The sequence below is a fragment of the Strix uralensis genome, chromosome Z, assembly GCF_047716275.1.
Source record: "Strix uralensis isolate ZFMK-TIS-50842 chromosome Z, bStrUra1, whole genome shotgun sequence".
Classification (NCBI taxonomy): Eukaryota; Metazoa; Chordata; class Aves; order Strigiformes; family Strigidae; genus Strix; species Strix uralensis.
This window is the reverse complement of record NC_134012.1, coordinates 72,457,237-72,484,779: the sequence shown is the minus strand read 5'-3', so window position 1 is coordinate 72,484,779 and position 27,543 is coordinate 72,457,237. Positions and strand designations below refer to the sequence as shown.

The 27,543-nt window shown below is 40.7% G+C and overlaps 1 protein-coding gene across 11 annotated transcripts in view; it reads right to left on the bottom strand.

The window, feature by feature from the left end:
* Nucleotides 1-27,543, bottom strand: part of SEMA4D (semaphorin 4D) — a 103,575-nt gene that overhangs the window by 13,642 nt on the left and 62,390 nt on the right. For 5 of the 11 annotated variants that reach the window (XM_074856501.1, XM_074856498.1, XM_074856502.1 and 2 more), the window contains 15 exons: nucleotides 26,287-26,675; nucleotides 23,802-23,947; nucleotides 22,505-22,567; nucleotides 19,962-20,060; nucleotides 18,661-18,754; nucleotides 17,609-17,722; nucleotides 16,513-16,664; nucleotides 14,658-14,833; nucleotides 14,390-14,546; nucleotides 13,380-13,602; nucleotides 12,829-12,944; nucleotides 8,859-9,031; nucleotides 8,583-8,626; nucleotides 6,580-7,455; nucleotides 4,997-5,415 (listed from right to left, as the gene is read on the bottom strand). In XM_074856501.1, coding sequence (XP_074712602.1) covers nucleotides 5,321-5,415; nucleotides 6,580-7,455; nucleotides 8,583-8,626; nucleotides 8,859-9,031; nucleotides 12,829-12,944; nucleotides 13,380-13,602; nucleotides 14,390-14,546; nucleotides 14,658-14,833; nucleotides 16,513-16,664; nucleotides 17,609-17,722; nucleotides 18,661-18,754; nucleotides 19,962-20,060; nucleotides 22,505-22,567; nucleotides 23,802-23,947; nucleotides 26,287-26,380 — 2,622 coding nt within the window. In that variant the 5' untranslated portion in view covers nucleotides 26,381-26,675 and the 3' untranslated portion in view covers nucleotides 4,997-5,320. Of the gene's footprint in view, nucleotides 1-4,413; nucleotides 4,621-4,996; nucleotides 5,416-6,569; nucleotides 7,456-8,582; nucleotides 8,627-8,858; nucleotides 9,032-12,828; nucleotides 12,945-13,379; nucleotides 13,603-14,389; nucleotides 14,547-14,657; nucleotides 14,834-16,512; nucleotides 16,665-17,608; nucleotides 17,723-18,660; nucleotides 18,755-19,961; nucleotides 20,061-22,504; nucleotides 22,568-23,801; nucleotides 23,948-26,286; nucleotides 26,676-27,543 lie in introns of those variants that run through there. The other 6 variants (XM_074856504.1, XM_074856505.1, XR_012627145.1 and 3 more) reach the window with 5 other exon arrangements.

The following is a 27,543-nucleotide window of genomic DNA, read 5'->3' as shown; positions in this document are numbered from 1 at the left end:
GACTCTCTCCTGAGAGTTACAGAGGCACCCATCTGCCAACCTGATGCACTTTCTAGAGAGGGGTGTTGCTTACTGGGGGCTCATATCAGGGATGTCACCAAGAGACTACCAAGTCTCATACAGTCCACTGACTGTTATTCACTGCTGTTGTTTCACAGGGGCACCAGCAATCCAGTCAGGAGCCATCTGAGGAGTATCACAAAGGACTACAGGTAAGGGACTATGAAGAGCAGGTAGTTTTTTCATCAATCAGCCTGGTCAAAGGGAAGGCGTCTGAAAAGGCCAGGTCAGCAGAAGAGCAGTACAAAGGAATTCCAGACACTCCAGTCAGCAAGTCAGCTTCATTGGGGACCCAACTTAAATGTCTCTATGCAAACACACGTAGCATGGGGAATAAACCATGAGTTAAGAGACATGCACATGCCTGCATGGGTATGACCTTATTGGCATCACGGGGATGTGGTGGGATGGCTCCCATGACTGGAGTGTTGAAATGGAAGAATAAAGGCTCTTAAGGAAGGACTGGCAGGGGAGACAAGGAGGGGGGTTACCCTCTATGTCAATGATGAGCTGGAGTGCATGGAGCTCTGTCTGGGGATGGATGAGGAGCCAACTGAGAGTTTATGGGTCAGGATTAAAGGGAACGCAGGGACATGAAATATTATAGTGAAGGTCTGCCACAGGCCACCCAACCATAAAGTGGCTCAGCCACTTCATCTGCCAGTTCCCTGAGGACCCATGGATGCATTCCATGAGGTTCCATGGACTTGTGCACCTTCAGCTTCCTCAGATGGTCTCAAATCTGATGTTTTTCTACAGTGGGCAGTTCTTCATACTCCCAGTCCCTGCCTTTGCCTTCTGCATCTTGGGCAGGAAGACCTGAGCCGATGTGGCCCTCTACAGAGACAGAGGAGCAGCTTCACGTTCACAAGCCCTGGTCCTCATGAGGGCTTCAACCACCCCGATATTTGTTGGAGGGACAACACAGCAGGACATAAGGTATCCAGAAGGTTCCTGCAATACATTGATGATAACTTCCAAGTGACAGAGGAGCCAATGAGGAGAGCTGCTGTGTTGTACCTTGTTCTCGCCAACAATGAGGGGCTGGTGGGGAGTGTGAAGCTCAAGGGCAGCCTTGGCTGCAGTGACCATGAAATGGTGGATTCAAGATCCTTAGGGCAGTGAGGAGGGCACACAGCAAGCTCGCTAGCCTGGACTTCAAGAGATCAGACTTTGGCCTCTTCAGGGATCTGCTTGGTAGAGTAGCATCGGATAAAGCCCTGGAGGGAAGAGGGGCCCAAGAAAGCTGGTTAATATTCAAGGATCACCTCCTCCAAGCTCAGAAGCAAGGCATCCTGACAAAGAGGAAGTCAGGTAACAATGCCAGGAGCCTGCACAGATGCACAAGGAGCTCCTGGACAAGCTCAACCACAAAAAGGAAGCCTACAGAGGGTGGAAGCAAGGACAGATAGCCTGGGAGGGGTACAGAGAAACTGTCTGAGCAGTCAGGGATCAGGTTAGGAAGGCCAAAGCCCTGATAGAATTAGATCTGGCCATTTTACATAGATTAAATAGCCCTGGTAGAACTAAATCTGGCCACAAAGGGATGTCAAGGGTAACAAAACAAGCTTCTATAGGTACATCAGTGAAAAGGAAGACTAGGGAAAATGTGGGCCCTCTCTGGAAGAAAAGGGAGATCTGGTTACCCAGGATATGGAGAAGGCTGAGGTACTCAAGAAGTTTCTTGCTTCAGTCAGAAGTGCTTCAGCCACGCTGCCCAAGGTGCAGAAGGCAAAGGCAGAGACTGGGAGTATGAAGAATTGCCCACTGTAGAAGAACATCAGACTTGAGACCATCTGAGGAAGCTGAAGGTGCACAAGTCCATGGAACCTCATGGGATGCATCCATGGGTTCTCAGGGAACTGGCAGATGAAGTGGCTGAGCCACTATCCATCATATTTGAGAAGTCGTGGCAGTCCGGTGAAGTTCCCACTGACTGGAAAAGGAGAAACATAACCCCATTTTTAAAAATGAAAAAAAAGAACACCCAGGGAACTACAGGCCAGTCAGTCTCACCTCTGTGCCCAGCAAGATCATGTAGTGAATCATCCTGAAAACTACGCTAGGGCACATGGAAAATAAGGAGGTGATTGGTGACAGTCAATATGGCAAATTGTCCCTGACAAATTTGGTAGTTTTCTATAACCGGGTTACAGTATTGGTGGATAAAAGGGAAGAGCTACTGATGTCATCTACATGGACTTGTGCAAAGCATTTGACACTGTCCTGCACAATATCCTTGTCTCTAAATTGGAGAGACATAGGTTTGACTGATGGACCACTCAGTGGATAAGGAATTGGCTGCATGGTCATACTCAAAAGACTTGCAGTCAACAGCTCAATGTCCAAGCAAAGAGCAGTGACGAGTGGCATTCCTCAGGGGTCAGTGTTGGGACTGGTGCTGTTTAACATCTTTATTGGAGATATCAACAGTGGGGTTGAGTGCCCCCTCAGCATGTTTGCTGATGACACCAAGCTCTGTGGTGCAGTCGACATGCTGGAGGGAAGGGATGTGCCATCCAGAGGGACCCTGACAGGCTGGAGAGGTGGGCCTGTGCAAACTTCATGAAGTTCAACAAGGCCAAGTGCAAGGTCCTGCACATGGGTCAGGGCAATCCCAAGCACAAACACAGGCTGGGCGACGAGTGGGTTGAGGGCAGCCCTGCAGAGAAGGACTTGGGGGTAGTAGTGGATAGAAAACTGATTATGAGCCAGCAATGTACACTCACATCCCAGAAAGCCACAACTGTATCCTGGGCTGCATCCAGCAAAGTATGGCCAGCAGGTCGAGGGAGGTGATTCTCCCCCTCTACTCTGCTCTCGTGACATCCCACCTGGAGTACTGTGTCCAGCTCTGGGGCCACCACTGTAAGAAGGACATAGACCTGCTTGAGCAAGTCCAGATGATGGCCATGCAGATGATCGGTGGCTGGAGCACCTCCCTCACGAGGACAGGCTGAGAGAGTTGGGGGTGTTCAGCCTGGATAACAGAAGGTTCTGGGGAGACCTTATAGCGGCCTTCTAGTACTTAAAGACGACCTACAGGAAAGGTGGGGAGGGACTCTTTATCAGGGAGTGTAGGGATAGGGTGAGGGGTAACAGTTTTAAACTGAAAGAGGGTAGGTTTAGATGAGACATAAGGGGGGAAACTCTTCATTGTGAGGGTGGTGAGACACTGGAACAGGCTGCCCAGAGAAGCTGTAGATATCCCTTCCCTGGAAGTATTCAAGGCCAGGTTGGACGGAGCTTTGAGCAACCTGATGTAGTAGAAGGTGTCCCTGCCTCTGGCAGGGGACTTGGAACTAGATGATCTTTAAGGTCCCTTCCAAACCAAACCATTCTGTGATTCTATGAAAACAGACACTGTTGGATGAAAAAAGTAATTTTAAAATAAATTCCAGATCTGTAGCATGATTATCAAACTGTTTCAATCCTTTGTGCTATTTATACTATTACAATTTTTTTCATGTAGACAACAAAAAAGTTTCTGAATTGTCTAGAGCAACAGTGAACAAGTTGCTGAAAGGTCTTTTCCAACCTAAATGATTGTATTCTACAAAAGAACCCTGATCCTGCTTTTGTTCTTTGTAAACATGGAAATACAAATCATGCCTTTGTTAAGACCTACTCTAATAAACATTTATGCATTTTGATCTGATTACATGTAACATTAACACACACTAACAGACAGACCAATATGAAACACTGCTACTTTTAAAAATTAATCTGTATCTATAATTTCTTCTTTTAAGGAATACAGTTACATTTTAAGCCTTGTTTAGATCCATTAAATCTCACTTAGCTTAAACAGGCAACTACTATCCCAGCAAAAGCTGAAAGACAAATGTTGAATTCCTGCAGAAAAAAAAGCTTTATCCTTCTCTTCTACACCTCAGATAATATATTCTTTGTAAAATGCAAGTTGTCATTTCTGCAAGTACTTTACTCTTTGACTAAAAATGAGTAACTCGCCTGGTCTAGAAAAATACACTAAATTCAAATCCAACAGAAGTGTATTTTTTAAATGGCATACATACTGAGGGTGAAAATATTTACCTGCTAAACATCCATATGTAATCATGATTCAGTGAACTCCTTCAGCATGCAAGTGAGCCTATTAAAATCAATTGACTGTTAATATACTAAAGTAGGCTGCTAAATCAGAGCCTGCATTTTATAGCACAGTATTCACAGTGCCAGATTCTTGGTAACAGCATGTTGACAACACATCCTCAAATGGTCTTTTTCGTTGTTTTTTTTTAAACACCAAAAAAGTAAAATATATACATGGTGACACAGCTAAACCTTTAATGCAGAAAATGCTGGTTTATATACAGGGGTCCTCCAACTTACCTGTGGCTTGGCAGAAGAGATGAAAGGGTCCCCGGACACTAACATGCTGTGCCTGGTCACTTAGGAAAGGTGGCAACAATATGACCTTTACAGGGTCTGTGCTAGACCAAACATCAGGCTGGGTACTGGTGAGTGAAGGAGGTGAATCACTTCCCACACAGGACAAAAAGGAGGTACCAGTAGGAGGGAAAGGTATAGGAGATGAGGCTGTGTGACAGAAGAGGACAGAAAAGAAAAAAAAAAGAGGGTACTAAGGAAAAAAGTTGTAAGAAATACATCACACACTGAAGAAATAATGCAAAAAGACAAATGAATTTTAGAAGGGTAATAAGAGGAGGTGTCCCTAGGCCCCTAGAGAAGAGTGCTTTCCTGCTTCATCTATGTTTCTTTTTCCATCCTTCCAATCCACTCCTCCCTTGCCCCCAGTTATAACCCATTCAACTAAATCTGAGAAGAGAATCTGCTTCAAATTAATTACAGAATTTATCACTTTTCCCCCTTAAAGGAAACCACAAGGAACATTAGTACTTGCAAAATAGAAAGCAGTGTCATTGTATCAAGTTTCATAAAAGTCAAGATATAATACAATTTATTTTAATATTTATTCTGTTATATGTACATAATTAAAAATAGAAAAATAAAACCAAACTGAATCTTATAAAATATAAACTGTTTACACTAAGATGGTCTAAATTATGTTTGCATGAAAGTTGAACATAGAAGAGCAGCCCAGGTATACTGCTATTAACTGTTTAAATGTATTCTACTTCTAGCAATATTTACAGAAAGATGCAGTGAGAGGAACAATTCTTCAGGACTGTACCACACAAGATGTTTTTACAGACAAACAGTGCTACTGTGAACCAGGCTGAGAACAAATGCACACTTTCACGTTTGCAGGCATGATTCACAAACAGTTCAAATGACTGATTGTTTGAGCAGCTCCAGCTTCAGTCTCCAGTTGCATAGGAGATTGGAAGGTGTCATCCAGAAAGGGTGACGCTGCAAAGATTTATCACAAAAAGAAGATGAGTTATTTCTGAATCTGAAAAAAAGGAAAAAAAATCGGCAATGTTTTCTCATCAGGCTGTATCCTAACAGTCCATTCCAGCAAATCACTGGCCGAATTACTGTAGTTCTTCTCCATTCCTGTTTTGCTTCCACAATGCAAAAGACCTCTCTCCATGTCACTGCTAACTGACAGCTGCTTGCCTGTACTGTTTCATTTAAAAAAAAAAAAGGAAAAAAAGAGAAGAAAGAAAACAAAAAAAAATATCCAGTTTTGTATAGAAAATAGAATGTGACTATGTCCAGCTTGCTGGGGGGGGGGGGGGGGGGGGGGGGGGGGCAGGGAGGAAAAGCATCCCTAAATCTATTATTTCCTCCCTCCCACCCCCACTTACTCCATGTTTTTTACCGATACTGTTGTAGTACCTAAATTTCTAGAAAGCAGCAAAGAAAAAAGCCTTTAAACAAGATTATCCCTGAGAGTCTTACACAAATCAAGTCAATGCTATCCCCATTATACCTTAGAATCTAAGATACTTAACAAGCAGTTAAAAAATTAACTTTGACCAACTAAAGAGACCTAGTGTGCCAAAACATGAAGCATAAAAATAATCACTAGAAGCAAAGGGAAAAAAAATGTCCCAATCTGGACAAAAGTCTATAATTTACCAATCTGATAAACTAAACTTAATTTCCAATTTGGAATTAAAATGAAACTAGGTCTTTTTTTAATGGCAGCTAGAAATACATGTAGACTGAAGTAATTTTTAAAGACAACTGAATTAGAAAGTTACTTTTATCCTATGGAAGAATAGAGCTGAAGAACAAGCAAGTAACTGTTCACTAGAGCTCAGTAGGGGAAAAACTGGGAACAAACAAATGGTGATCTGAAACTGTCCATTTAAAAAAAAAAGACAGTACAACACAAGATCTTATGGTCTGCAGACAAGAACACCGCTTCTCTAATCTGGCAAGATCTGAATGCAAATTGGCTTGCTGTACAGTTTAAGCATGTAAACCCTGCTATGGCTCAGCTGTCACACCCACACTCTCTGCTCAAATAGCTAGCCACAGGACCACAGCTGATTTCCACCACTGAAATGGGTAACTGGGTCCTTCAGTCCCCCTCTGCGTCCGAGTCGGCATACTTGAGCTCACACTTGACATCAAAGGGCTTGTCCTTGGCCTCTCGGGGTGCCAGCGAATCCCCAAGCTGCAGCTGGCCGTTCCCACAGTCAGGCTCAGTCTCGTAGCCGGTGTCGTGGGCTGGCTTTGGCTGCTCCCCACTCTGGTGGCTGACGCTGCCTTGCTCCACCAATGTCTCCTTCACACTTTGCTCACAATCAGAAAAATCTGACTTTGTTTTCTTCTTACCAAGCAGCATGACAGAGCGAAATTTCAAGCACTGCCCTGGCAAGTACCCTTTGTAACAGTTGTAGGAGAGCAGGCACAAGAAGAGAATAAAAAAGAAGAGGAAGAGGAACATCAACAGGAAGTTATCGTTTGACTTGAGAAACATCGTCTTTTCTGGGACCGTGTCAGGAATTGAATTGAAGAGCTCTGTGTTGGAGGCTGCACTTGTTAAGACAGGGCCAATGGGCTTTGTTACTATTCTTGCTGTCGTTACTGGTACCACATGAGTGGTTGAGATGTGAGCGGTAGACCCCTCGGTTGATACAGCTGACACTTTCGGCACATCACTATTACCTTCTGTTGGTGCAGCTGCTGCGGTGGGGCCCACCGTGGTATGCTGGATCTTTTTCAGTTCCAAAACATGCTTAGCCAGCACTTGAGAAAACTTCTTATTCTTCACTTTTTCTTCTGACAAACACTGGTAAACACCACTGTCTCCTTCTGATAAATTGAAGATGAGCAGTGCCTTTTCCAGGAGACGGTACTTGGGACTCTCCACTCTCAGCACGTCATCTCTGAACTTCCAAACTACCTGTGCCAGATTGGACTTTTGAGAACACTTGAGTTCTGCTGTGCTCCCATGCTTGAATGTATGCTGTAGGGAATTCTCTCTTACTTTATCTGGAACATCAAAATAAACGTGCAGAGTATCAGCAATGATTCCCGTTTGCTCTAATCATATAGTTTCACAAGACTGCTATAGTCTTTAATGGAAATGTAAAGATTACAGCATTCAGATTACCTCACAAGACCAAGATGACAGCATGCAAGAATCTCAGTGAAATACCAAGCTACAGCTGTGTGTGAGACATCAAGACAGACTAAGAGATAGGACACCTCAAACTCTAAGACAGCCTCCAATTCTAGGTCAAGATGAGACCTTGTTGATCCACAACTGAGCATGCATCTGAGATGACTCATTGTTTGACAAGATGCTGAACTTGATATAATTTTATATTCAGTTAGTGCATTTCAAGTAAATCAGCAACTACAAAATATCCAAGACGAAATTGAGCAAAGTGCTGTTATTCAAACTTTCTTCTAAAAAAAATGTAAGCACTTATGGCACACACACAATGCAACACCATAAATTAACAAAAAAACTAATGAGCAAAACTCTCATGGCGGTCCATGCTTTGCTTGGATTAGAAATAAAACAGAGTAAATCAAACTCTTAAGAGCTTTGTTTACTGCAGTACAATTCTCCTGTAACACTTCTTTAAGATCTCCTTGATCTGGTGGCAACAGCACACACTATAAAGAAAGGACCTGTTGTTACTTGCCTTAAAGCACTATGGAGGGTACTTCAGCTGCTTTGTATCATGTTCTGAGTCCCCCTCCCCTCTCACCATAAAACCAGCTTTTTTCAGGATCATTTCAACTGATCCAGCAGCAATAACCAAGCACTTATCAAGGCTCACAGTAGAATGTCGAATGCTGTATCACAGAGACAGAGGCCTCTGCACTAGAAGTACTTATGGTAAATATTGCTTTCATTCACAAGTCGCTGTTGAGCTGGCCCTGTTCATTTCAGGGGTTTGTGCACTGCACACTGAAATGTATACAAACACAGACATTTTAAGACAACATGCAGGCTGTACAGACGCTTAAATATTCAAAAGCAGAATCTCATACCTATTAAAATAGCAATGAATATCCAGATAATCGCAAAAATGAAGCCATACTAAACACAACTCTTTCACTACTCCACCTAGATATGTGAAAGAGCTCTTCAAAGACTAACTCACCAGAACAAGAAGAAGCATCTCCACCTATGTTCTGAATCCAGCTCCTGTAAAAGGAAGTTCAAGTATTACAACTTCAAATCTTGTTTCCTACAGCCTGCCCATCCTCTTATGCTAAGTAAGATTCATCTTATCTAAATAGCACAAGCAGACATAAATGGATAGGAAGAAGTCTATATCTGAAATAATTCAGTTAAGAAAAAAATGCCAGTTATTGATAAGGGGCAAGACTGATGCAGTATTGATTGTAACTGTTGGGTAATCAAAGGCTACTATTACCTTTCAATTTCACTTTCTTTAAAAATATCAATGCAGGAAGCTTCAAGGGGTTTCCAAGCACAGTAAGGATCTCTTGCTAAAACACAGTCAACACAAGTGGTATACTTGTCACAGAATGCCACCGGAGACTGAACCACACCAGAATTTGAACCAGCATAGAGGTATCTTCTGCCCTAAACAAAAAAAAAAGCACAACAAAAAAAACCCACAGCCAATCACTTTCTCAAAGCCAAACAATCCAGTTCATGAAAATTTAAAAATTATTAGACATAAAGAGTTGCATACATACAGCTGTGTTTGTAAAAACTGGAGTATGAGGGGAATAAGCATTTTGATTAGCTTTTATTTCTAGAAAGAAAACTTGTCTTGAAAATACTCACCAATGCTGGAAGTGCAAAAAGACAAAAGAACAGAAACCTGAAATAGATACAGTTTATAAAAATGGAAAGTAACCATGTGTAACCATGGCTTTATCACTCAGTTTTTCCACAAATACAAATGCACCAACAATCCTACAAGGCAAGGCAAGCCTGTTCTGATAACAAGGCTGCAGCAGGCACACACAAGTCTGAACAGGCAAGGCTTGCTGTATATAGGACCTAGCCCTGCTCCTGTTAACCCAAAGCAGCCCTACTGCCTTCTACCACTCAGGTCTCTGCAGCCACATCAGCACCAGCCTTACAAGAGCCAAATGCAGCTGACTACTTGCTACTCAAGGAGGAACACTGAACAGCATTCAAAGAAAACAGCACTGGCAAGACAACTAGGAAAAGGGGGATATAAACAGAATGGCTCTTTGACCCACTGTTGCTGGGAATCCCAAACAAATCTCACTCTGAGCATGGCAGGAAAAGACCACACTCATCCTGAACATCCTTCTCATAAAAGGAGGGCAGCTGCCTTATTTCACTCATGTGTTTCAAAGCTCAGGGAAATCAATGGCTAAAGGTACGCTGTGAATTTACATATTATTATGCAAAGCCTCAAGAAAAGGGCCTGCACTGTAAACCAAAACCACCCTCTCTAGTCCTTTTGAGAGGCTGTGCATACAAAGCTGAACAGCACACCCCACCTTGGCAGTGGGTTGATTTCATCCTGAGCAGAATACCGAGTGGATTTATCTGCACTCTATCGCAGTTGTCATGGCAAATGAGCCGGATTCAAGCACAGAGCGGCTTTTCCTGTACTGCAGTTGTATGGATCTCACTATGTAGAAATGTACTGAGGGGTCGTGCCTGCAGCAGGACTACTTGACTCTGTCAGGATGAATGTGGATCAAAGATGATGGGCAGACATCCAAGAAAGATTTCTAGTGGAGAAACATTCTTCAAAAATCTCATGTTTGTGATGCAGACTTTTGGTCTTGACATCAGAAACAGCTCCAAGAAAACAACTAACATGGTATCTTAGGACTGAATTTAGGTTTTGGGGCTCAATGGCACTCTTTCACTAAGGACATAAGGAGGTTTTACCATAAGAACTCAGAATGGGTTAGTCTCTTTAATGCAGTCATCATGAGGAAGTCTGTCTTAAAATTAAACTAATGAATGAATGCATTCTGACTAACAGCAGTCTCTAGAGGAAGCTACAAGACCATGCACCAGATTCGTCTCATATATGAAGTGTGCAAACAGCTTTCAAGGAAGCTCTTTGACACTGGAAGATGAAAGACAAAACTGGATCAGAAAAGAATCTGCTGGCATTGCTGGAAGACGGACTTTGAAAGAGAATCAAACTTCAGAGACACACATTCAAATGCAGTCTTTCATCCTGAAATTTAACTTATGTTAGTATTGGACTATGCTGCAGTGCCCACAGAAGGAAGTCTGCAGTGTTGGAGATGTACAGCTTTCTAGCAAAAGCTTCCCACTCTGCCAGAATACTTCCCCAATGCACCGTGTGCTGCTCATCTCTTGAATGCTCTGCCAGCTAACATCCAAGCCAAAAGCACAACACTGAGCATGGGTTGTAGTGTCTTGACATGGTTCCCAGTTGGTACATCCATGAGTTCAGAGAACATGCAGCGAGCTGAGCAGACCATTTCAAAAAATCTAGACACATCTTTCAGTCAAATGGTAGTTATGTGGATCTACCATTGGCTCATCGGACTGCCCACAACCCTCCAAACAAGGTGAAGGTATGAAGGGCCTGGAGACTACTGCAACAGTCTTTTCAGAAGGGACTCTGACTCCAGGACGGTTTGAAGCCCACCATCAGGGTAACAACTATTACCCTCTTGTGGTTAATCCATTACTGTGGGATGCCACTATACATATCACAATAGCAGTTCTATAAAGGAATTCAGTAGCAACAGACTGTGATTGCTGCTGTGATGTCCAAGAAAGTAGAAACTTGTGTTCTCACACTGGGGAGCAGAAGTAATCCCTGCTTGGGTGTACCGCAGCTATACAACTTTTGTGTCTCTGGCACCTAACGCAACCTCCAACTCATCATCACTGAAAAGGACCACTGCTTTTATGGGAATGTACTGGGCAGCACCGCTTCAGTTTTGGGTGTTAGTTTTATATGTTGAAAGTTATTCTTGCAACATGGAAATCTTTCCTTGCAGGAGATATAAGCTGTTACTCTCCACAGTGCCATGCAGGAAGCAGTGTTTTGTTTCAATTCTAAGCTTTGAGAAAAGTTTCTCTGTGAAAAAACAGCACGTTCCCTACACAGCCCCTATGCCATGTTTTACACTTCCCACTTTCAGGATATTCTTGAGGAACTGAGAATGTGGCACCTGGATTCAGACTGAATAGATCCAGTGCCATCACTTCTATGCTAGCCTTGGCTACCAACTGTGTACTGAAACAGCTAGATCATGTGTCTTTTGTATCAGGCTGTAATGCCTATCCCTTCTCTTCCACTCCCCAGAAATGGAGGAATTGTAATTAAGCCAGTGTAGAATGATCCCACAATTTACCCACAATTAGAAGAATGGGCATTAGCATATTTGTCAGAAGAGTTATCTATCATTATCTTCTATCACAGGGAAAATGATGAAACTTCCTGCCAAAGCAGGACGTTTGAAGCTTTCTTTGCAGCTAAAGCAAAACAAACCAGCAAATGATTTATTTTTTTATATATATACACACACACACAACACATATACACACACACACACACGAGTTGAGGGGTCTGATGCTACAAGCCACTGCTTAAGGTAATAATTTCATATACATTCATGGACCTGTAGGTCTGAGTAACCAGGGCCAGAAGCCTAACTAGCGTACAAAGTACACACAGCGCTTATCCTCCTACTGTCACAAAACCACTCCAGGATTAAACCAAGCAACTAATAGTGCAGAACAACCGCTGGGTTGGGAGCCTGTGGCAAAGGTTGTGTCCCCCACATGGAGCTGCAACTGGTGCCCCAATGGGCAGACAGGACCTAACCAGAGCTCCTCACCCCCAGCCACACCAATGTGACTGCTCCCATGCTACATCTAGCATGCAGGAGCCTGCAAGATTTGGGACGAAGAAACCAATTAGTTACACAATTATAAGTCTCTCTGCCAGACAAGACTGTTCTCTCTTCTTAAGTTTATTTCCTCAGAAAGATACACCACTCCTCTGCTAACCCCCTAATGATTTTTCCTCACAGATTTGCTATGGCCACAAGGGGTCAGGATTTTAATGTTACTCCTAATCTGAAAACTGGTACCTTAAAACAAGTTACAGCTTTCAGCTTCTGCACATGGAATCCAAGAGAAGACCTGCACACCTGTGTCCCCCCGCTCCAACCTTCCCCATATCTACACACCTTCAGAACCTTGCCACCTACCAAACACACTGAAATGCAGCAGGCAGTATGTGATATTGCTCCAGTGTGAGGAGTTACAGATGCAGCTTTTGGATCTATACACAGTAATGGTCATCTTTTGTCATGACAGGGTTACAAGGTCGTACTAAAAAGTTTTGTGGAAGAGCAAAATGAGATGAATGCCGCGATGCTTATAGCACTTACTTTTTTGGATGAAAGCAAGAGACTTTGGACTGGCTCAAAGTTTGGAAAAAGCTGTGTTTCTTCAATAATATGCATTCCATTTTCATAGCTGATAGCTTTGTGCAGGGCTCCTCGATCTGAAATAACAAAGCAATATATTTAAGTAAGATTCTTAAAACAAAAAAGCAGGAAAAAATTGCACAATTGCTATAATTTATCTCAATAAGCTGCTTGCTGTTCTGCTGAAGATTTCACAAAACTCTCTGCCAATGGCAACCATTAAGTCTGCCACCATAAGGAGCTCTGAGCTTTTGGGACAAAGAATGACCACTTAGGGTTTCTTTCATGTATGTTTTTGCTGCACTCATTGCAGTTTTGCAGTTCTTTTCCTGCAATACTTTTTCAAAGCACGTAAGATTCTCCATTTACTCACATGGCCCCTTACTTTTTAAATGAAAACACTAGCTGATGTAAAAGCACTGTAAATATGGAAATCTCAAGAATTTCTCTTAGAACATACTTCAGCCTAAAGAATCAATGAATCATTAAAAAAAGTGTTTTGCAGAACTCACCTGTACTGATGAACATGACATCATATATGGTGCCATTGAGTGCTCTGACTCTGTCTACTACAATCTGGGTATACTTCACATCTCGTTTTACTAGCCGAGGTCTGTCTCCCATTGGAGTCACTGAGTCATCCATTAGAGGATGATCTTTAACAAACTGCAATGTTTTGTCTGGTAAGTTCAGAGAACTCATGTAGTTTGATGCTCTGGCTTCATTGTTTATACACTGGTGGCAGGGTGGGAAGGAACAAACCAAAAAAGAGATACAACCAAATTATAATCATTTACTTGTAACAAAATAAAGACAATTAACAGCAGCTACCTGCATTTTCTTCTCTGCATTACTTTGGCCAGTAAGCACACCTCTACATTACACTCATTCTACTGAGGAAGGTCCTCAGGTCTCATAGTACTTTTGCTTCTGTACTAATCCCTGAGCTTCAGACTACATTTTTGTTTGGGCCCAAAATACATTTCAGGAAAATATTCTTTCCGGACTCTCATGCTTCTTGACTACTTTTAACTGTCACCTTATTCAGCAGTAGCAACAAGATGACCGCAGACAACATAAGAAAGTAAGAAAAGTGTGAAAAAGGCCCTCCACTGTGAACATTTTTGTTTGCAGAGCAATGTACCGCATTGGATAAACCTGCTGAACCTACTGAGACAATGCAACAATTGCTATACTTCTGTTCATCTGAACTAAAAAGTATTTGATGTTGCCTAGTGTATACTGACATCTATTTCACCATAGAACATTAGTAACAAAATAATGAAAATATAAAACTAGCAAATAACTCAATTATAAATTAAAAAACTCCACCCTGATTCCCAGATACAGAGTTCAGAGTAAATCACTTGAGTATTTTTCTACAAAGTCTTTACAACAAAAAGTATCCACATCAGGGCAAATTAAAATTAAGTTTTAATAGGCTACCCAATATTTTCTAGTTTGTTTACTCCTGAGTGTTAAGAAAAGACTAGTCATCAGATCCAAGATTAGAGAAACTTACCGCACCAGGTCGTGGATTAGGAATTTCTCCATTGTATCGTACCCACTTTGTATGAGACTGTTCTACTGTAGCACTCTGCATGTATTTACCTTTTGAGAAAACCTCTTCTACAGTAGACAGATTGTATGCGCACACTGCTGACAGCCCCACATTATTCCTAAAAGTTCAGGAAAAGAAAAAGAATAAATCATAGGAGTAATTATTACTTCTTGTAGTGACCAACTGGGATTAAAACTATTTATTCAGGAAAAGGCTCTATCACACTTACAGTTGTGGGGTAAAGACTCCATATATCACTGGTTCCTTCAAAGTTGGAGACTTGAGAATAAAAACGTCATTGATAATATTGAAAATTAAATTCTTATCCGGGATGGTACAAATCAATCTGGCCTTGAGAAAGGAAGTCCATTTCTTCTGCAAGGTCCTTAATCCTCCTTGGTCCCTCTTTTGGTATTAAGGAAATAAAAAAGTGTTTGTGAGGAGAATTAGCAGCATTTTTGCATTTAAGAACACAGCTATACTTATTTTTTAACATTTAATCTATAGCAACACTGATAAATGTTAACACATTCACAAGCAGAAAAGTAAGGAAGCCACAGGAAAACTAGTTGATTCAAGAAAAAAAAAAAATACAGAATGGTTTCTATCAAAACACAGAAGAAAGAGATGAGGCTTTTTTATAAAAAATACTTCAGCAACACTTGGAAAATTGAAGTGAGAAATGTACCCTTTAAAAAACCTGCTTATTGGAACAAGTAAAATAAGCATGGAGGTATTATACTGTCCCTTAAGAGAAATAAGTAGCATTTCATTTGTTCTGTGACATCTAAAAAACATGATTTAAATTCTAATGTTGAAATATGCACTTAAACTTGCCTGACATTAATTATTTCATTAGAAGAAATGCAGCAATTACCACCTTTATTAAGGATTTGCAGTACCAAGGCTTAAAGAAGTAAAGATATATTGACTAGAAATGTTTCAAAATATTTGATACTTGAGCTGTAGCTGTTACTTCTCTTCAAAAGGAGATCATATTTGAACATTATTAATATTTTCCATTCATTATCCAATGCTGTTATGCAAAGTGTTAAAGGAAATCTGCAAAATTTATGAAAACAATTAAGTGTAAATGCTTACACATTTGCAACCTGCCATTGATTCCTATTTCAAACAAACAGCAGCAGTAAAGCTCTCATATGCCATGATACTCCCCTTTAGAGTGCACAAGCTGTCAGTGGGCAGAGGGCCATAACAATAAGCCTCAAGTAAACCTGTTTCCAGCTGCTTGTTTAATGGAAATCTCAAGGGCACTAACTTGTTATTGATGTTTTGACTTCCATGCTTAAATATAAAACAGTAAAGTCAAAATAAAACATTTCAACCTCATCAAAATAAAACATCTAGATAAATTTCCTGTTGGAAAAAAACCCTGAGGAAACTGATACATTCCACTGGAAAAGTTTTTGTTAAATCAATGTTTTCTACCAGAAAAAAACTGGTTCATCAGCAAGATTTTTAACCGACACTCCTGAGTGCGTACTTGAATCAGACCAACACATTGAGGTTTAAACACAGCAACTGTGACAGAATCAGGCTGCTGGTGACCACTTCCCTTGAGGTTCTGGCAGCTCTAACAGCTTCAGGGAAGTCCCATCTGCCACACCATACTCAAGAGCTATTCTGCTGTGGACACAGCTACAGTTTTGTTTGTATACAGCTACCTGAACGTAACTGACAAACATCCTATCCGCTCAGCTCCAAAGTCAGTTCTTCCCAGGGAGCTGTACTTTGAGTTGTTTAAAAAAAGTAAGAAGGACAGCTGGGGACACACTTTTTCTGTTCCTGGGTTTTGTAGTGATTGGTTTTCTTTCCCCGGGAAGAACTGTCAGATATACTGACATTTCACCAGTGTGCAAAATTAAATCAAGTATTTGTTCCCAAAGCAACAATTAGGCTTTCTCGGTTCTGAAGAACTGATTGAAATTGCTGATTCATTAGCATGCACTAAGTTTGACCATTTCCAATTAATTGGCAATAAGTCCACAATAATAAATTCTTTTTAAACACACACACACAAAATTCTAGTTTAATTAGTAAAAGTAAATTGAACTATGTCCCACCTTGCACACTCTAGCTATTCTTGGAATCATCAGTTTTCCAACAAATTCATATTCCACAGACACCTCAGTGAAAAAGAAGTATATCTTGTCATCTTCTCCATCTGTGCTGTTTTGATCTGCTCTTATCACATCAGCAAAAACAAAACTGGGCTCTACAAAGAGAAGAATTTTATATTATATATGAGACTACTAACTTGATTCCCTCAAAGACCCTCTAGGAGTCCTTTTTTGTCCAGTCCTCATGCTGCACTTACCTGCTCTCCAGTCACTGACCTGCCTACAGTTTGCTGTTCATAATATGAATAGCATTTCTAAAAAAACAGAACTAGAGAAAAAAACAAAACCACAAACCCTATGTGAAAGCACTAAGGTACCCAAGAGACCTCTATGGTCCGGTATCTTGTACTTCAACATTCTTCAGTCCACACTCAAGCGTGGTTTTCTGATGGCCTGCAGATGTATCCTCCCTTGCCTGCCTCTCCTCTATTTCAGCTATTAGCTGAAACACTGAAAATGGCAGTATCATTACAACATGTATTACAAAACTCCTGTACTTTTGGGGCATAATGCATCTTCTGGAATATGCTAACTTCATGATTTTGGTCCTTTTTGGTAGAAAGCCACAAACCTCTGAGCATTCACAAAACTTGGTCAATTTTGAAATTCAGGTACTGAACCATGATCAGCTCAATTTGAAAAGCCATTAGAGACCAAAACCATTCTCTTCCTTACTCTATTGTAACTATGTTGCATAGTTACTATACTTCCTTACTATATTGTAACTGTGCTGGCAAGGACAAACAAGTAGATACAAAATAAACTGTAGCCCTTTAATGTCAAGTTGAAGCCTGCATGTCTTGAAGGTGTTTTCATCGTCAATGATGATAAAAATCCTGAAATTTCAAAAGAAAATCTCTTGATAGCACACATGAGGGCACACACTCACATATCAGTGTATGCCAGTATAACAAAGTCTCTTTGAGGTATTAGACAATTGCCCCTTACACCAGGTAAGACACTTAAATTCTCTGTCTGTTAAGTGTGACACTGAAGAAGGAAAAACAATTTGGTTGGGCCAGTTCTCAGGCCCACTTACCATTAAGCCAAGGTATTGCATACTCTGTTCTCAGAGGGCTCTGATAAGAGTGCCGTGAAATGATAGGTTCACTTCCCAAGAAATTGTAAGACGTTCCAGAATAAAGCTCCTCATCTTTTAACAAAAAAACATGTATTTTAGACTTTCTTACGCAAAAGGGCACATAAGTATTTCGGGAGACTATGTAAGCTTAAAACTTCCCACAAGAAGAGATAAACAAGTATTTTCTCTAAATCACCCCAGACATGTCTTATGTTTACATTTCTGCTGACCATTCTCAAGGCTAACCCTTCCACACTCGGGTTTATTATCGCTTTAACACAAGCAACTGGCAAAAGTCAGCATTGTTTTTGTGGTACTTTAACACTTAACATGTAAACCTACGGTTTATGTACGAAGTTGCAAATTTACTTAAGAAATGCCACACAAGTTTTGGAAGTAATTATTTTACTCTCTTTCTAATGTCACCATTATCCAAACTCACCTTTTAAGGATTTAGGCATCAATGCAGGGAGCATATTCTTTTCTTTCTCATTTCCTGTTTCACGTTACTTTAAGCTTGCCTTTTACAATCTCGTGACATCAGGGTACAGCCGTGAACTCTGGTTTCACCCAATCAAGATTCAGTGGTGTCTAACCATGAAGTAATATACTCTCAAATATCTCACTTCCCTATTCTGTCTCATGGATATGTCTTCAGGATAGCTAAAATAGTCTACTTGATAAATTTACTGAAATGAAAGTACTTGATACTACAAAGGCAGTGAAAGTACATTTAGGCTACCTGGACTAAATATGTTAAACACCTGAAAATATTGTTTAAAAATTAGCGTTTTTAAAGTTACTTCCAAAACAACCCAGAGTTTTGAGTTCTTTTAAGAAACATGTTAAGGTTGACTACATCAGTATTTTAATGTCTCTCTAGATAGACAGTAAAGATGTAAAAATATGAATGCAATCTACCATTTTGATACTGAGAGCCTGGAGAATTACAGCAGAAAAGATCAAACATTTTTATACATCATAATGAGGTATGCAAAGGCTGAACTTACCAACCATAACAGATGTATAGCTTTGAGCAGGATCAAATGGGCATCTGCCTTTACCATCTTCATTTTTACCTCCAAGTTCAAATGAAATTAAGTTCTGCAAAAAATTAAATTGAAAACCACAAAACAAGTGTTAGCACTTTTTCTTTATCCACTTGATTCATGCAAAGGTAACTGAAAAATCAACACTAAATAGTGAACTATACAATCAACTTCCAGCATCAAAGGCGTTTTTTTAAGATTATAAAAGGCATATGTGTTTTCAGAAAATCTTATCGAGTCCAGAAAACAGAGAGGAAATGTGATCCTATGATTTGTGAGGGGGGGAGCAGAAAAGAACAGAAGACAAAAAAGTTAAATCCAAACAGATCTCAAGAAAGAGCACCTAAAAAAGCCAGACAACAAGAAAAGCAGAGAATTTAATTGATATATGGAAAGAGTGGACAATTATTGAATTAGCCTACACAAAAATGGGGAGTTTTTAGAAATCAAGGAGACTTTCTGAACTGGATTTAGCCATTTTCAAGATTATGTTAAATTTGTGAGATGGGGCATAATACAACTAAATTTTAAAAAGCAACAGAGTACTTTGGCTGCTACTTTATAACTCTCTTAAAAACCGAGGGAGTGAGTATCAGGAAGATGACAGAGAACCATAGCCATAGTACTGAGGAAGCGATCAGTTACACTGTGTAATGAAGACATTGGAGGCTAAGGGCAATGACTTCTGGCAATGTTCCAGACATGATGGCAGGCAGACTTGCAGGCAGGGGAGACAAAAAAGTACAATTACAAGATTTCTCAATTTCAGAATTGTTAAGAGCCACAGTAAGGAGAACGATACAAGAGTCAGCAGTGAGAAAAGCAAGTTTTGATTTTGCGCCAAGACTTCACTCTGAAGTATTCAGCACTATGAAGCTGTAGCACAGCCAGAAGCAGAGACAGGAATCTGAGAAATGTCAGGGAGATTTGGTAATGGATGGAAGTTGCAAAGAATGTCACTTCAGTATTAGAAACTGTTTTTATGCTAGCACACAATACACAAAGAATTATGAAAGTTACGAAAAAGTAAATCTGCAGTTAAACAAGATGAATCAGTAATTCAGTAAGCACTTTGAAAAAGAAACAGTACAGTTTATTTCCATACTCTACCACTACTGTGGGACAGCGTAGTAAATGCTCCAAACACTATGGACCAGCACTGAAATTGCAACAGTCTTTGGGAATGGAGATTAACTCATTGATTAAATGAGCTGTTTTTAAGTTACAGTTGTTATTGGGTCAAAACATATGTACATTCTTACCAGGTAATCACATGTTGGCTGAAACGCATTAGTTCCACACACGTAGAGAAAAGTATCATTCAGCTGTTGCAAGACACGCACATAATTACGACACTCTGTCTGTAATAAAGGATGAAAAAGGGACCAGTCTGATAAACCACAGCTTCCACATTCCAACATAAAGAAACAATTAAAGTTGTGCTGTCAGCTCATCTGTTGCCGCTACTTATGACACAGCATACCAGCAAGGCTGGGTGATAAAATCACCACTGGGACACCATCTCCCTACAATCTCAGGAGGTCTACTCCTGCAGCGTCTGGTTTCCTACAGCCAGTAGTGCGCAGTTGCCTCAGCATACCTATCAGGGCAGCACGACCAAGTGCTCAGCAGGGTGCATCTCAATTTGTTCCATGAAAGCACAAGCTTCAAAGATATATCCGATCCATGGGAACAACTAGTTAAACATAGAATAAGTTTTAGACTTTGTCATGCCCTGTAAGCCTAGATGAAACAGTGATAGTCAAGGTTGTTTCTTAAGAGAGAAACCTCTAATACCATTAAGTTAGCTACAAAGCTTTGTCACTTCCCCCCCCCCCCCCCCCCCCCCGTCCTTGGTATCAATTGCTCTTTCATCCAAGGAAGCTTCTTAATTCCTTTGGCTCTGAAATAGAACAAGGAGTTTGAGCAAAGCCTTGAATAAAGGATACCATAAAGTTTCAGAATAACAACAAAGAAAAACAACTCTAAGCACTCACTTAGAGGGGTAAAAAATGGTGTCAACAACCCCCCTTAATTTTTGCTGGTACACAGCCAGATACCACCACTGTACTACAGTTCCATAAACTACTTAAGAAACCATAAGCACTGTTCTTACTCTTCCTTCTTATGAGCCAAAGCAGGTATTTCTGTGACTGTATGGTCAGTTTGGTATGGCAGAAAACTTGGGGGGGGCGGGCAGGAAGAGCAAACCAAATTTTCTGCCAGATGATGTCATTGAACAGATGCATAAATACATTTTGCTGGCACTAAATAACATGGTGATGGATGGGGGAGAGGACTGTCCATTTTAGTGAAAGAAACAGCATCAGTGGCTTAATTCTGTGACCCTTTTGAAACTATTGCACTATGAAAAACATCATGGCTACAACGTAAATGTGACTAGCAAAAGATTACAAGTACAATAAGAAAAATGCATGGCTGGCAATGTGTGACTTGCTAAACTGGGGGCGGGGGTAAAAAAAAGGAAGTTTGGAGCTCTGGCAAAGTATCTGTTTATTGGACCTAACATCCCTTTAACTAACACCAATAATCACTGCAGAGGACTGGTGGAGATGCACACACCCTCCACTAAACTGTATGCACATGCATATGACAAATTCACATCTCATATTCATCGTGGCCATATGTGAGTATTATTACTAGTAACCCCAACTGAACCTGGAGAACACAAATAATACTCTCTGAGTGCATCCTGAAGAGACAGACAAGGAGGAAATGGCTCTTACATACCCGTCACACTTCACCTTAGGATAATGTATGGTGGCTGATGGCTGTCAGTCGAAGGAAAGGCAGTAAACTGACCCAAGGGAGAGAGAGCCCACTCCCACCTCTAGAAGCCCCATGAATGCAAGATGTCTATGAGCCCTGGATGCAGCACCTGGGGTTTTATAACAGTGTGAACCAAAAAGGGGGTGCCAATGTCACATCCTTGCCAGCGTAGAGTAGGACTGCTTTTTGTATTCACAGGCTTGCAGACTTCCACTTTCAAACCTGCGCTAAAAGCCTGATCAACAGTCTTGCCCAGCAAACTCTCACTTCACCGTATCACGAATGAAGTGGCACTACACAAAGGGAAAGGTACATCCACATACAGTCCGCCACCTCAAGTAAGTCAATTCCACAGAGAGGAAAAACGAGCAAGCCAGCCTGTGTACTGGCAGTCACGAGGTTCCCAGAAACACCGAGTGATCGCAGTGGCTGAGCTGCCTGCACTGCCGAGCTGGCTGGAGATCAGGCTGCTCAGGTGCCCAGGAGCTGTCTGAGCAGCCACACCAGCAACGTGCAGCCGCAAAGGGCACACCTGCTGGGCACTACAATAAGGATATATGTAGCTAGTGGAAAAACACACTGCTGGAACAGCACTGACCTAATAAATAAACCTTATGCCCTAAAGCAAAGCAAACAAAATTATCAGTCATTTTGTAAAATCAAGTGCTGGGGAGGAATTACTGCAATAATAAAACAGAACAGATGCTATCAATTACCTCAGTGAAAGTCATACTGGTTTATCATTTTAACAGAAAATCTTGTAACATTAAGTACACATCAGGGTGTGTTCAGATTTTCAAACATTCAAATAATACCCACTAGCAAGAAATAATGAACTAAGAATTAAAAAAAGAAGACTAAGCATGGGGCAGTTTCTAAAGCTCAAGTTAATTAAAGAATTTAGGTGATTTTTGAAAATTTTAGTTTCAAGCAGTTGGAGCCTTCCTTCTTTTAATATCATTCCTCTTGAAGTAAATGTGTAACATCGTTCTCAAAGTTCAATAAAAGTACATACCTGTTCTGATTTGCCCTTGACTGCACATTTAGTCCTTTTATCTTCTGTGACCTTCCAATGTAACTAAGTGAGAAAACAAGCAACAAAAAGGCACATTCAAAGCACTTTAATTCAATGCAAAGTCTGAAAATCTTGCAACACACACAAAAAAAAAAGGCAATCCTAAGACTATCTGCATCAAGTACAAGCAATTTTGCAAGCAGCTTTCAAAGGTACAAAGCCTTTCTTTCCTGAGGAGGTGACACTTTCAAATGCATGTGCCTTAAGTGGGGCTTTACCACTGCTATTACCTTTTGGGTTCATCATGATGTTTCCCCTCAAATTGCTAATGAAGTTTACATTACCATATGCATCAGGGAAATGAAACTCTAACTGTTTTAAGTACTTCTCAATTTTAAGTACTTCTCAATTTCATTCACAGTTGAATGAAAAACACTTGGGGGGTGGGGTATAATCAGAGAAAACTACTGTACCAGTTTACACTATAGGGAGAAGTTCAACTTTGTCACATGCACTCATAAAACAAGTTTTATATGCTGGTGAAATTGCCCACCACCACCCGTAAACATTTTGTTCTGGTTAAAAAAATCACATGAGCATCTTCCAAAACATCCTGGGTCGGACTCCATGTTGCACCTCTGAGTGTCAGCCTGTGCTGCTGGTGGGAGGAAAAGCAGGAGTCTAGGAACGACTGGAAGCAATACAACGTTAGCAGACTTCTGCACAGGCTGATCTACTCTGAGAAGCCAATGTCAGCACATCCAGAGTACTTCTCTGAGCAAGTTGGATCAGACCTGTCTGCACCACCACTTGCTGAGCAGACACACCTAGAGACACATAACAAGCTGAAACCAAAAGGACAGGGCCTTCATTTCATTTAAAGCACGTCTGCAGTCTGCCACTCCTCAGCAAGCTCCAACTTTGCTTCTGTTTTGGATTAGATCACCTTCTGATTCACATTAATAGGAGACAGTCAACTCCTGATAATAAAAACATGTATAAGAACCGCGATTACAGATGATACCCAAAGTCACTCCAGTCCAGCATCCTGTCCCCAAGAAGAATACACCTATGGCGACTTCTAATTACTTGTTTATATCTAACTTCTTTCCTCCTCTCATCTGATGGCACGTTTTACTCTACTGAGTCTTCCAAAAATAACAGAGGAGTAGCCCACACAGAGTATTTTCTCCTTTAGGTACCTACTTTCCTAAAGTGCAGCGTTACTGATAGCAGGAAATGAAGTTAAATTTGGAGTATGAATTTTACATGGAGGATAATGTATTAAAATGCATACCTCGTGCTGCTTTTCAGCAATATTCACTGCGTTTAATGCAAAGATCACTTCTCTGGCTCCTACATATAGAACATCTTTGTCTTCACTTAACAGCAGGGTTGAATAGTTTGACACTTCTGATTCATGAAAATGTATCAGCTGGACCTCTGTTGAAATGAAAGAAAAGTAGCACCACATGAAGAAACATGATCACTTAGGGTCAAGTTAATGGGTCATTTTTCTGAGTTGTCTAACAGATGTTGGATATCTTGAAAACAACAAAGGTTAGTTTGGACAACCCATGTAACAGACTCCTCAGAAGCTTGGTTCAGCAAAACCAGCAGCTCCCATCATCAACATCAAAACCACTGGTCCCCGCTTTCTCGTTCAATTTCAAATGCCTAAATACCTCCTCTGGTAGTGATCCCTATAACTGGCATCTTCCTTCATTTTTTTAATACCTGTTAATTCCCTCTTTTCTAACCTTCCATTTCACACATCCATTATGAGGTCCTTCCTCACCTTTTCCCTTCCACGTACCCACCTACTGTGGCAAATCAGGTCAGTGACCACATTCCTTGTAACTGCCCCAAACAAATCTCTCAAAAATTCCTGCAGCTTAAAAGATGACATTCCAGCATATTACCATAGCAGAAAGACACATAAGCTAAGACGGAGGGTCAGAGGGTGAATAAGCAGATTTTGAAGTGGAGACCAGAGACGAAATGCACACAATTGAAAGAAATAAAATGAGGGAAAATCAACATGAAAAGGAAGAAGATGAGAGAAAGAGGGAGACCCAAGGGAAAAGGCAGTGGAATGAGGAAGCATGCAGACTGGAACAGGACAGCTTGGAGAAAGATGACACACAATGACTAATATACAAGAAGATTTCTCCTGCATGTACAACCATAATGGAAAAATGACTGAAAGCTTGGGAGACTGTATTTTGTGCAAGAGACTACCAGAAGATTAATTAAGTGCGGCTTTTTAAAATACAGGCAGAAAACAATGTAGTATGGCTCCCAATTCTAACATCAGATATAGCACATTTTCAGTTATAATGCTCCAGAAACATTCATTTTAAACTAGATTCTCAAGCATGCCATCTTAAAATCTTTCACTTGGCAGGAATATTTTCCCCAAACAGATTAACTGGTTCCTACAACTCCACATGTTCACTCCTCCATTGAACTAAATTCCCCCGTCCTAGTCAAAGTAGGTTTCCTATATGTAAATGCAACAATCTTCAGTAGACAGAGACAGGAAGAAATAGCAGGGATTAAAATTTCCATTTATTTTGACTAATTTGGATGTGGGTTTGTAGTGCATTAACATACTACCATTAAACAGTAACTTGCCAAATTTTAACTATTATACAAGATAGGAGCAACAAGGAGTCTAAGCAGGAACTACAAGCCTTGTCCAGACCATTCTTTCTGAAAAGCTACATCAGCAACTCACTAACTGCTATACCAATAAACAGGAAAAACACTTTCCGCAGTCATCTCAGATCAGTTTATTGTTACTACATTTTTAATCTCCGTCTACCTGAACCTACACTATGACTGCTCAGTACTTAAACATCTTTATTTAATGCTACTTCTTCGTACTGCCTATATACTTGCTTGGTTTTGTTCAGTTACAGCACACTTGGGTAAGTAATTGTTGCTAACTAACTAGTAGTAAAGGATAATCCAAACATAAAACCTTGTAAAACCTAAAACATCCATGCACATGGAGGGGGGTGGTGGTGGTGGAATATATTTACAAACAGCAACAAATAACTGGTCTATAGTCCTTGCTCCAGAGTTCTCTTCATACCCAGGCTATATTATTAAACCAAAAGCTAAAGAATTCTCTGATCCCTACTACTTCTCTTCACACCACATTTGCTGACCCCTACTAATTGTATTGTGAGGTTATAAATATTTGCTTCAACTTCAAATACAGGGAAAGTGGTGTCCTGTGAAAGACTGTTTCAACTCTAGGCACCATATAATGCTGACAGAAGAGGGCCAAACGCTTATCTTTCCTTCATCTGGTCCTTTATTTAGCGTACAGGACAGCTTAGTGTCAAAATACATCTCAGTCTGAAAAAGCATTTAAAAAGATTACTAGCTGGAGAGGTACATTTTGCTAATATGTTCAGACTCAAAGTAAAAATAATTTGATTAAAACAAAGTATGTCTGCTGGGTTCTTCTCTTGAAGCAAGTTTCAGCTGCAAGATCCTTCAGCTGAGAAAGTCAAATTTGCAATTCCTCCTTTAAAAATCTATGTTTTCAGAACTGCTTGAAGGATCTGAAATCAGTTAACCCAGTACCTGAATCACTTTCAAATATTCTCGTCCTAAGCACTTGGTAAGCTGAGCAAAGCCAGCAACACCTGACCAAACTTACAGCAAGCAGGCTGGAAGAATATACAGCCTCAGTGAGTTTCAGATCCCACAGAAACCTACGGTTGTGGCAATGTCCCATATTACACTACTTGAGTTTCTCTTCTTACCTCTGTGTTCCCAAGTGATCCTCGGTACTGGCCCAAATGCTACGGCCAGTTCCAGTAATAAACCCCAAACCACATAAAAAGCACACAGAGTCATCTTCAGTCTCCTTGCTCTTCAGGGCTCCTTGGGTAACTGTGGCAGGTAGTGTTTCTTTGGCAGAAGAAATGCAAATCCCAGGGGAGTATCAGAGACCAGGCATTTCAGACCTTGAGAGCAGTGCAACAAGGCAGGCTGGAACAACTGTACAAGTACGTGCTTTTCAGCAGATCACTTCTTCAGGGGAACGCACATTTTCCAGGATGCTGCATACAGAGACTGCCCACACTCTCCACAGGCTGCAGAGCGGTGTGACTGAGTGCATTCTTCTGTTTTGTTGCAGAAGTAAATGATACTGTGGAGAGAGGAGGGGAGAAAGAAGTAGAAGAGAAAGCAAACCAAGTACTCCCCAAAATAGCACATTGTATGCACTGATCTTACCATATTTCTACAGCTGTCTGCATGGCTTAATTTGGATAGAGAGTACATTAACTGGTGAAAATATAATTCTTAAAAACAAGCCACACATTACATGTCAAACAGGAATAACTGAAAGCAATCACTTCAATCTAGAATGCAAAATATAAATATTTTGAACTGTCACTTATGTTTAATGCATAAAATTCAACTCTAGTTTACATATTTTCTTACTTTTAATAGCAAGCTGAAGAAAATCCCACCTCTGATAAATAATAAACAAAGATAATAAAAATCACTATGACTAAGTTCAGAGAGCAAAAGACATGAGAAGTGCAGCATTAATCTTAAGCACTGGTCACACAAACCTGCCACAACTCCCATCCTTGGAATCTTATGAACAGAAGTGTCATTTTTAGCAGTCTTTTCATGCTACTAATGCAGTCAAGGTGTGCAGGGCTAGAAAGAAATACCGCTACGGAAACAAAGAGCTAATGCACTGCATACAAAAATAAAGGGAGAAAATGCTTCAATACCAAAACTGCTAGATAGTCCTGTGAAAGTCACTCTGTCTCTCAGCCACCCATTACTCTCATGTCCAGAAAGGGTTCTGTACTCAGCAATCAACAAAACCATTCACTGCTTTCTACACCATCACCACAAGTCCCCACTGCTCCTGTATTCCTACAACCACTCCAATGTCAAGACTCATTTAAGTTATTTACCAGGAGAAGCAAGTATATTCATCGATGACTAGATTACTGCATGTGGATACGTTCTGAGGGATGCACACTTGGGGGACATTG